This window comes from Habropoda laboriosa, unplaced genomic scaffold, assembly GCF_001263275.1.
Source record: "Habropoda laboriosa isolate 0110345459 unplaced genomic scaffold, ASM126327v1 scaffold317, whole genome shotgun sequence".
NCBI lineage: Eukaryota > Metazoa > Arthropoda > Insecta > Hymenoptera > Apidae > Habropoda > Habropoda laboriosa.
This window is the reverse complement of record NW_017100418.1, coordinates 261,089-272,591: the sequence shown is the minus strand read 5'-3', so window position 1 is coordinate 272,591 and position 11,503 is coordinate 261,089. Positions and strand designations below refer to the sequence as shown.

General features: G+C 29.4%; 1 protein-coding gene across 1 annotated transcript in view; it reads right to left on the bottom strand.

Annotated features, from left to right (window-relative positions):
• Positions 1-4,343: 4,343 nt before the first annotated feature.
• LOC108575511 (formin-like protein CG32138) overlaps positions 4,344-11,503 on the bottom strand; it is a 79,271-nt gene continuing 72,111 nt past the window's right edge. The window contains exons 7-17 of the mRNA XM_017938328.1: positions 11,314-11,390; positions 10,638-10,953; positions 9,930-10,046; positions 9,615-9,855; positions 9,265-9,536; positions 8,828-9,095; positions 8,616-8,743; positions 8,081-8,525; positions 7,675-7,949; positions 7,433-7,546; positions 4,344-4,556 (exon numbers count right to left, since the gene is read on the bottom strand). Coding sequence (XP_017793817.1) covers positions 4,344-4,556; positions 7,433-7,546; positions 7,675-7,949; positions 8,081-8,525; positions 8,616-8,743; positions 8,828-9,095; positions 9,265-9,536; positions 9,615-9,855; positions 9,930-10,046; positions 10,638-10,953; positions 11,314-11,390 — 2,466 coding nt within the window. The remainder of the gene's footprint in view (positions 4,557-7,432; positions 7,547-7,674; positions 7,950-8,080; positions 8,526-8,615; positions 8,744-8,827; positions 9,096-9,264; positions 9,537-9,614; positions 9,856-9,929; positions 10,047-10,637; positions 10,954-11,313; positions 11,391-11,503) is intronic.

Below are 11,503 nucleotides of genomic sequence, written 5' to 3'. Positions count from 1 at the left end.
ACATTTATATTTTGTGCACACAGTTATTTCATTTTTCTGTCTTGGTCATTTATTACATAAAATCTTTGTTTTTATTACTTTTTGTACAAAAACAATGAAGAACTCAGAATGTTAAAAAAATTGCATTATGAATCAATTGTTTTTGAAGCTAATGAAAATGAAATCTATATTTTGTTGTGTTTGTATATAAAAAATTTTAGATATAGTGTAGTAATATAAAATGTTAGGAGATTGAAATTTTTGCATGATTAATATCATGCAAGGCAATGTGAAATTTTGATAATTGGTATATTTTCGTAACTAATATATTTTACATTCCTATAAAGTTAATCAGGTTTTAATTGATATTCTTAGAGTATTTTTAAATTATATTACATTTTTATAATATAGAAACATAATTACTGCCTCAAATGGAGTATTGTTTTGACAAGCGAACGATACACGATTTTATACAGTTTATATGTCCCTGTATACAGAACTTATTCACTGGTACTCATTCAGAGTAATGTTTATACTTTTTATAGAGATATTTTAAAGGAGACTATACTAGTGATACTTCATTAATTAAAAATTTACTCGTGAATCTATACAAGTGTAACGCATATAAAATCTTTATCTTACGGAAAATTTTCATGATACGTCTTTCATAATATATGTACTTCATTTTTTATTAATATAGACGTAACATATATTTTTCTAATTAAGTAATGAAATTTCTCCATGTCGATATATTTCCTTATAAATTCATTTGGAACATAAAAGGAAACATTAATTTGATATTTTGTATTTTATATCAATTACATCACATTTATGTATCATGCAAGTTTTCTCTCGAACTGTTGTATAGTAATGAAAAAAAACTATGAACTATCGCAAATCATACTTGTAACATACTCAAAAATTTTATTGTAGCGTGGACTGTGAGAACATAGTAACAATGTGATAGAATATCGTGAAAAGTAAAGAGAAAATCATTTTTATATTTTTAAATATGCAGAGATTATTTTAATCTGTTCAATCTAATCAATTTTATACATTTCAATCTACATGAAATAAATGGAATTTAGATATTCTATGATTACGATATTGTTGATGATAATACAGCAGTGTTATAGCATGTTCAAAACAATTTTATTATGATTTGTATTATGACACATTAGGTACTTTTATACGCATACCTACATTCTCAAATCGTGGAAATACATTCATAAATAATAAATGGTAATTACAATGAACAAAACTTGTGAGATAGAGTTATTTAAAATTTATTATATCTGCATGAAATTTTTATGTTTAAGTATTTAATTAAATTCTTGTTTAAATTGTTTTCAATATTGTTCAAAATGATTAGTAATCAATTATAAATTATCAAAAGGTTTATTCTTGCAGAAAAGAATTTTTTAAAAAGTGAGCTTTAGTAATTAATAAGAATAAATGATACTTGCGAAGTATCTGTCGTTGAATTGTGGTTTATTAAAGAATCATATGCGTATACTCGCCATAGGTTGCAACAATGACAATATTTTTTTCTAACTTTGTATAATATTGTTCAAAATGAGTGAAATAGATAGAACAGTTTTTGGCACTTTAATACACACATACTGCAAACTATATGATGATGATTTTTAGGTACGTTTTATATAAAGCACAATCTTTCTAAAAAGTAAAAAAAAAGTTACTTTCGTTTTACAATATACAGTAACAGAGCTGTTCTATCTGTTGATGGTAAACACTTGTATACTTAAATTTTATTTCCTTTTTTCTATACATGATCTAAAGAATGTAGATATATTGTGCCTTTTGTATATTGTATATTTGTATATAAACATATTTTACATAAAACATTATAATAATGTAGTCTATTCACATAAACAATAAATAAAACTTTAGAAAAGGTTTACTTTATTCAATAAATTTTTTACAATTAATTATGCTCCTTTTTTAAGTACTTAAGCATGGTGCTCAGTATTTTAATAAAAATGTAATATTTGTCAGGAATAAAAGTTGTGCAGTATTAATTAAACAAAATGGTACAGAAATACCAAAAAAATGTATACCTATGTTTGTATGTATATACATATCTATACAGTACATTGGTATCATATTTATTTGTAATAAATTTTATACAAAGTAAAGCACATGCTTATTTCGCATAACTTATTTAATAAAATGCACAGTATTTACATTTTTGCAAAAAATACATAAGATACGTTATTTTTTGTTATAATTGTTTGAAATTTTTCCTTCGTATTTCGGCGCAATGAATAACATTATGTAATAATATTTATAACACACAGATATTATACTTATCTAAACATCACATTGGCAATTCGTCTACAATTAGTAATTACATTTCATTATAACTATCAGCGCACTTCATATATTACAGTAATATTTACATTTTCTCATCGATAATATATAATATCAAAAACGTAGAAAAGTGAAAATATAATATATTTTTCAAAAACTTGAGATATGTAATCACCCAGAAAGAGGCATGTAGAAAATTTGTGTCATCTTACCAAAACTATATGGCAAATACATTTCATAATCCCTTTAAAAGATAAATCGTATAATTAGTTATTTTTGGCTCTGGTTTGTTGTTGTATTACATGACAATGGACAGTGTGAAATATTGGAATAACAGCCGACTCAACTATAACGCATGATTTCATTATATAAATATATTATATTTATTTCTATAAATTTCAATTGTTACTTTTATATATTTAAATTGCTTCGATATAATATTTGTTTGAATCATTTTACATTTCAATAGTATGTAATATTTGATATTCTAAACACCTAATGCATAAATTTCACTTGACCAAGTATTTTGTTGATTTAGTAACTTTCTAATTAAATTTTCAATGCAACCATGTTGTAGTTATAATTTTAACTATACTTCTTTGTTCAATTAGTTATTAGTGTTTTTATTTCTTTGTTCATTTTCAGGTCAATTAATGTATTTTACATATCTATTTCTATTCTATTCTATTCTTTTTGATCAAATACAGTTACATTATTGCATTATATGCGTTATAGTGGAAACAACTGCAGTAAATCTACTATATATTTTTTATTCTGTCGGAATGTAGCAAGTTGTATTACTTTTACCTATTACACGTAATAAAAGAAAAATTTCTTTAAAAAAGTTCATACGGAATATAAACTGTTATTGTGCATGTTTGCCACTTAATTATATATTTTTAGCTATTGTAGAAATGACTTTTAAACTTTGCGAAAAATATGCTGAGATATTTGCGCTTTGGAACTTTCATATTTGTAAATATACAAGCTTTTATAACTATTAAAATAGTTATTCTGTCATTTAAATATTGTATTAAGGTATGTTGGATCTTTACGTCCATGGAATGTTACTATTTAATTGAAAAACTGTAGCTTGCCAAAAGTTTTACAAATATTCGAAGGTTTACTTAAATTTGTTTTTAAACAAACGTGCCTCTTGTGTTCGTCATTATCGAATGTGTTTCATCTTTATCCTTTTTTTTTTTTAATTAGAAACTCTCTTAAAAAAATGATCAACAGGTATCAATTAAATCTGAATTATTATAAATATCTTGAAAGCACATAACAATCAACAATAATTAAACGGAAACAATTGCCGCATCTAATTACTTAAAAATATTATTTATGAAAAACAATGCAAAAATAATCATACGATCTTTCTAAGTGTGCATTTCTAAATTTACTACTTAGTATAGTATTCCGTGAATGCATTTCATGACTACATTTACTAGATTTGTACAACAAAAAGAAAACATATTAAACAAATACAATGTCTGTTACCGTTATTGCTTAAAAATGTCACCGAAACGATTCACGTTTTAAATTTAATGTTTGGTTCTCGATGAATTTATAGCACCGTACTAGTAACTTACATACGTAAGAATTCAATATCAAAATCGAATATTTGTCTCAAATTATTGTATCTACAATTCTACCATACTATATGTATCATTTGTAGAAAATTTTTCAATAGCGTGGTGCACAAGTTTTTCACGCTTAGCAGTGTTTATGAACAATTTTGATATATAAATTTTTTTAATTGCTTTGATTTTTGAATATAAAGTATGTCGATGTTATTTGATTAATATGAACGAAGTTGAATTTAAATGCTATAGTAAATGTGTATCTTGTCACTTGCATTTAAGTAGAAAATTATAAATAAAAAAGTTTACAAAAATGCTTTTGTATGAAAAAGTTTAACGGAAGAATGTTAATGAATTATTGCAAGACATGTAGCAAAGATTTTCCTTAAAAAAAAAAAAAAAAAGAAATTGGTTTTCCTGAAATAAAGAATGTATCATATTGAACGTGACTTAAAGTTCTAATTCCTCGGCAGTACGTGATAGTCTGTGATTATCGATACGTCTGCGTTGACTACGCCTAACAGCGTCTGCTCGTCGGTACGGTTCTGATCTAAGCCCAAGAAGGATGTCTTCTAGAGCACCATTATAAACCTCATCTTGTTGCAACAACTTCTTTTCCTGAACCAGTCTCGTCTTATTTTTCAGCTCGTTTATCACAGCGTCCTGTGTAAAATTACCAACCATTTATTAGATATCGATCCGTTAATGACATACTCTATTACAAAATTAGCTTGTTTAAGCAATAAAGATGAATTATTCCAACAGAGTAGTCGTTATTTTTCATTCTTATTAAGTACTTCATTTTCTTCTTATTTTTATACAGTGTAACACATATATTAAAACTACGAAACATTCAGAAACTATTTTTACTATGTTTCCAAAAAATGTTTGCTTAAACAACTTTTAGGACTATCAAGAAGAACATTATACATCTATTGGAAATTATGTTAAAATGTATTGTATCTTCAGAGATGTAATATTTAATATTTTTTAATACTTTGAAACATGAAATACAAAAAAGATTCTTCATGTACTCCCTTTAAAGTGATTATTTTTTTTTTATATATATTAAAAATGTAAACACATTTGAAACTTAGTTTAAATACTTAAGAATACTTTGTATTGTCTTATAAGAAATGTGTTATTTAGGCTTTTTTGGTTTCACTTCCATTTCCTTTTTCTTTACTCAGAATAAGAAATATTGCAAGTAAAATGTTATAACATCGTTAAATTGTTTTAAATACTTATTTAAATCTGTAATTGAATTTTAAAAAAGAAATACAAATTTTAAAGAGAAAATGTTAGCTATATCGCTGAAATAAAAAAATCTTCCAATTAGTATACATTTTATGATTAAAGTTTTATCCATAAGCAGATTTCTGAATCATTTTTAATTAGTACTAATTGTGAGCAAATTTAATATACTGTTTACTTCAATCGCTATATTGTTAATTTTTACGTGTCTAATCTATGAGACTCTTGGCAGTAGCATAGGGAAGAGATAATAGAGGACTTCTCTCAGGCAACATCAATGCAAGCTAGAACACATGCCAATGCATTTTTTTATTTTTTGTTATTGATATGAATTGAGTGAATATAGGTCCGTACCATGAGATTAGGAAGACAGTTCTTTAAAAATAGGTTTGCAATATAGATTTAAAATTTAGAAATTTCTATTTGATGACTAAGTTAATGGAAAACTTTAATGATAAAGACAAGTAATAAAATAAAATATAAATCATTTAAAACATTCATTTTATGCTTTTAATAAGAACTATTTAATACTACGGCTTATTTTTAACGATAAATTAATACTTCGATTTCGTTTGATAAAACCTAACAGTTTAAACAATCAGCAATAATGATAATAATAATAAAATAAAATAAGTAATAATACAGTAACGTTTTTGTAAACGAATAATATTCTGATTAAAGGTAAACATAAAAAGAGAACTGTTTTCGAATGTGGTTTGAAGTACAGATTTGAATACGTATGTTTGGTATGATGGTAAAAGTTGAACCTACATGTGTATTGTTTAAGCGTAGTGTATGTGCGAATGCAATTATTAAAAATATGTTATTAGAAGGAAGTGACTGAGGACAGACTTACATGTTGTGAATTGTTTCTACATTGTTACGTTCTGAGCTCCAGTTCATTAAGATGCCGATGTAACAGACTCTTGTTCGTGTTACAGCAAAATTTCGGTGACTTTAAATCCAAATAAATATGTAACAAATAAGAAAAATAGACGTTCATGAGATATCTTAATAGACATTACGTCTGTTCGTGAAACGGAAAATATGCTAAAAGAGCACTCATGAAATAATCAAAATTATTATAATCATGTGATAATCCCTGAAAGATATCATGCTATCTCACAACATGCAGCGAAAAGAAATGCCTTGTAAATTCATTTGCAAAAATTGTAATTTGCAAAAATTATTTTCAAATTATCATTATATTTTCTTAATTAACACTTAACAATGCTACACAGTATTGTAATACTAAATTATTTTTTGTATTTAACATTGACAATTTTGTTAAAAAAAAAATCATAATGACAATCGTCATAGAACATGTTTTTCAGTGATGGTATGTGATTCTTGTTTGAATTGTATTGTATAAATAAATTAGAACTTTGGAAATGTAGTGTCGAGATATGTGAACTTTTTAATGAAGCGATCAGCCATGCGTGATTATTGGAGATAATGTGAAAAATAAGCAGGTGTGTTTAGAAAGTATAAATACATTAAAAATTGCAGAAAACAGAATTTAAATTACATACAAAGCTTAAAATGGAAATTAAAAGCAAATCAAAATTTAACATTTAATCATATTTTTTAGTAGAATCCAAAATGTTAATTTCAATTTTAATGTCATGCACGTTCATTTGCTTTTTAATATTAGAGTTATTTATATTGTATTCATAAAATGAATGTTCCATATTTTGGCACAAACTTGATCAAAATAACCAAAACAAACGTAAATTTTCTAGCATTGATGTTGAGAGAGAGAGTAGAGAGAGAGAGAGAGAGAGAGAGAGAGAGTAGAGAGAGGGGGGGGCGTTAAGAAGTATGCATATACAATTATGTGAAATACATTATCAGTACACGATAAAACAAAGCATAAATGATTAAAAATTGTATTTAGCATACTTAAAATAAAAGGTCTATGATGCTTTCCAAACTTTTTTAGAAAGTGTAATAAAAAATGTTAATCTAAAGCAAAGCTGGTTCATAACTAAAAATTAGTAATAGTAATGTTTATGTTGTTAAATTTTAATTTTCAAACTTGGGTAAAATAAAAATAAATCATAATTGGATAAGCTTAAAATGTAGACCATATATACATAGATGCAACTACATTATAATTATTTTCTTTTGGCAGTATATTCGTTCGTGAAGAAATAAACTGGTATTAAACACAAGCTATTAAATGCACAGCATGCAATACACGATTATGATAACGAAACTAACTAGCTGTAACTTGTTTTTCCTTTAAAATAAATAAAAGGAAAAACATAATTAATAAAGCATACCTGCTGCTTCTTTTGATTTAATTTATTTCGTTTAATGACATCTTCTGAGGCGTTCAAAGCTTCTGCAGCGGCAGCTTCTAATCTGCGACGCTGTTCATTTTCTTGATCCGCAGCCTGTAAAAGCATACACTTTAACTCTGTAGTATTTTGTTACGTTCATTTACTTTTTATATCTATTTTGATCAAAGGACGAAAGAAGTTTTCACTATTAATCATTTATATGCAAACACTGAACGCAATACCTTAAATGCCCTTGCGAATCTAACAAGAAGCGAGAAGAATGTATTAGCATCGGCTTGTCTGGGGCTTTCTCCAAAAAATTCAACGCATTCTCGGAATGCATCGCCCGCAGCACGAGCATCAGATTTTAGGCGACGTAATTTTTCTTCGGAATTATTTAAGAAATCTCGCAGTACTGTGTTGTGTTTCTCTTTGCCACGAAGTTCGAATTCTTTCCTTACAAGGTCCATACCCTTCTCTAATTCATGAACATCAGTAGTTATATTCTCCAACGAGACTGAAATAAGCGAAGAAAATACGATAATATATAAAATCAGGTAAAAATGATTTAAGTTAAGTAAGTTGCACCATTCAAATATTTTAAATGTGTGTTTCACAAGGAAGTACTTAAAATATCAACGCACGCACCTGTTGCTGCTTTATCAATATACATAAGTTCAGATTCGAAATTAATTAGTTCTGGAAACTTGACACGTATCGTAGCTACAATGTAATGTAAAAGGCACATTCTCTTGTCTGTTGATTTGGTGTCGAGTAATGTGTCTAAGCTCTGAAGTTTGAATCCATACGCAGGGCCTCGTTTACTACTGTTTAGATAATTTCCGAACGCAAGGATAATTTCTAATACTGCTCTTAATTTCTTTGAACTCTTAACCGTACTTGATGCAGATATCACAGCATGTATTTGCGGAGTAATAAGATGTAAATTGTCAAAAAAGTTTCCGATATAGTTCATAATGGACAGTTTCGTCGATATCCTTTCCACTTTGCCGAGTTGCATCAAAAATTTGTCCTCCTCTGTTAGAAGACTCACGTTTTTCTTTTCTATGATATATTCCCTGTATGCTTTTATCTGTAACAGAAGATTTTTATCTCTCATCAGTATCATAATGTTTCCATACATTTGTGCAGATTTTCTCAGATATAATAGAACAAATCATACCTCTTGATCTGTTGGCACCATGCGCTGCAACAACTCTACATTTTCCAACGAAAGTATTTTCAGATCTAGAGCATTGACTGCCATAATTACTTTCTCTACTGGCATTTCCATCTTTCGTCGCGATATAGCTATAAATGTGCGAGGACAAAGATATGAACTTATAATTTTTTGAACACTTTCAAATTGAATAAAAATCCCAAGTATATGCATACCAATATTTCGTAATCTGGTGTGTTCTAAAAGCGACACGTTCTCTGGCTTCTTGAATCTTTTACTAGGGAAACTTTGCAGGCCGTCGATTTCATTGGTGCCATTAGCAACGTGACTACCCATACCGATTTTAAATCGTTCTTCGAAATCGGAGAAGTCTATATAATTGTGTAATCGATCGTCATCCAGCTCATTAAAAATAGTGCCTCGTACTTGATTAGGCTTCAGGGCAATCCAGTTAAGTGTGGGAAGTTTGTACTTGGTTTGAACCTATGAACCAAGTAATATATACAAACATGTCAATTGTTAAGAAGAACAAAAAATGCAAAATTTATCTCATCGATATAAGATATCCAAACACGCTGACGGGAATATCAATTGTGGAACATATAAATTCAGCAACAACTCGTGTATTAAGATTTTTATACGAAAAATGCACCTTTCGTTTAATAGTCATTGCTCCATCCGGCGCTTGCATCATGCCGGCAGGTGGTGGAGGTATAGGCGCAGGTGGTGGTAATTTTTGATCTCCAGGAGAGAGAGGTGCCATCGGGAGTGGCGGTGGACACGGAGGTGGAGGTGGTGGAGGTGGTGCAGGGGCTAATGGAGGAGATTCTTCTGATGTCGGAGACGGGCTCGAATTAAGCGTAGAGGACGTAACGTTATCCGAGGTACTAACAGGACTGGTTGCACATCCATTTCGAAGGCTCGCTGTTTAAGTTGAAAACAGTGGTTGGTATTAGACAGCGGTAATTATCATTCTGTTCGATTTAAGATTTTTTAACATACCCGAAGAACCCCTCGTAAGAGTTCCTGTAAGTGTTTCCAACTCGATAATCTTATTCTCCAGGACACTTTGTCGTCGAGCAGAATCTTGCTTTTGCCTTTTCAGAGCTGTGAGTTCTTCCTCGGCCAATCGACGAGCATCTACCGCATCAGCATATTCCACTTTTAACGCACCTAATTCAGTCTCTAATTCGGCTAACTTTGCCAGTGATTCTCTTTCCAATTCTGCCATTCTATCGTGAGCCTGTTTTGTTATTACAGGAGTGTTTAATAAATAGGACTAATTGCATTATACAATGTAAACAAGAAATTACTTACATGACCAAGTTCATCTTCTAATTCAGCTACTTTTTCTAACGCGGCAGTCTTTGTTTCACTGTCCTCCATTAAGGCAGCTACATCGAATACATTATCTAGATACGCAGAGATTTGAACCTGGAAAAATGTTATGTCAAATGAAGATGAGAATATTACTACTTTCAACAATTTTACGAATGTTCTTCAACTACACCGCGCTTTCATATTTCTGTTTCATTATTTATTATTGCGTATGTGTGCAATTAAAAAGTGTTCTGAAAATACACTTGACGAATTACGGTTATTACCGTCCCACATACAAATCAGCGAAGCATAAAATCGTAGGTTGTATGAAATGCACGTACCAAAATCGAACGAAGTTGGAAAGAAAAAAAACGCAAAAACAGAATAAAATATTAAATATAAGAAAATTTAATTGCGTCAAATGATATCTTCTATCACAGAATATCTAAGGTCTAATCTGATTCGCGCAAAGACTAAATTAACGATGAAACAACAGGGAAGTTAGTTTCATATGGTTATAATTATAAACTTGCGCTATGTTCAGATAAAAAAAAAAGTCTATCCTTGTCATCAATGATTCGTTTTTTTTTTTTTTTTTTTTTTTTTGTAACGTTTGTTTTTACCGAATGCTTCAGGCTACTGTGTAGACACTGTGCGTACAATTTTCGACGATTTATGAAAAGATACAATATGTTATTTGCCAACCTGCAAATCCTCGCTCTCAGTATGCCTGAGCTTTTCGAGATAGTCGTCCAAACCAAGCTTGGTAAATTCATATTGCAGGTGTACCCTGAAATTCATATCTTCTACCGAATGAACCACGATATTTACGAATTGCATACAGGCAACCATGAATTCTATGTGAAAGCTATCGTATTGGGTGAAGTATGCCATCAGAGTCGTAAATCTTCGCCTTTCCAAACAAACTTCTTTGAAATTGTCGAACGCGGACAGAATAATCTCGTGGCCACCCTTTACCAGACAGATAGCGGCGAGAAGTTCCAGTACTAGAGCCTTCGTCCTGAAAAGGAGAATGTCTCGTTTATTAATTTTGCAATATAAATTCATCCTTTGCTACGAAATTCAAAATCTTCTAAATTTACCTTCTATTACAGATTTCTTCTTTTTTTTTTTTGAGAAATATAAACTGTGGATGATTATAACTTTTTATTTTAACGCGAGAAATGGAAAATACTAATTGATGTAGATAGATTTTTTAGCACTAGTATAATAACGCCATGGTGAAATGTAATGCAATACTGCGAAGTGTGCAGAGTATGACTTAAAACTACGTAGATATGAGAATATAAAAGGCGAGTTTTAAGTTACACGGTGATACAGAAGGTATTGCTTAGAATTATCCGGAAAGGATATTTTGTACCTTAAACTCTTGTGCATCAGGCTGAGCGCGATGCAATTGATTGCTTCTCGATGCTGAATGACCATGTTGAAGCCATACTGTAAAGAAAATTTACAGAAAAATAATAACAGTGTTTCTTGCAATGTTTAAATTAATTTATCGTGCATAAATATAACATTTACACACTGGCTAGCGCCGGTTATATCCGGCA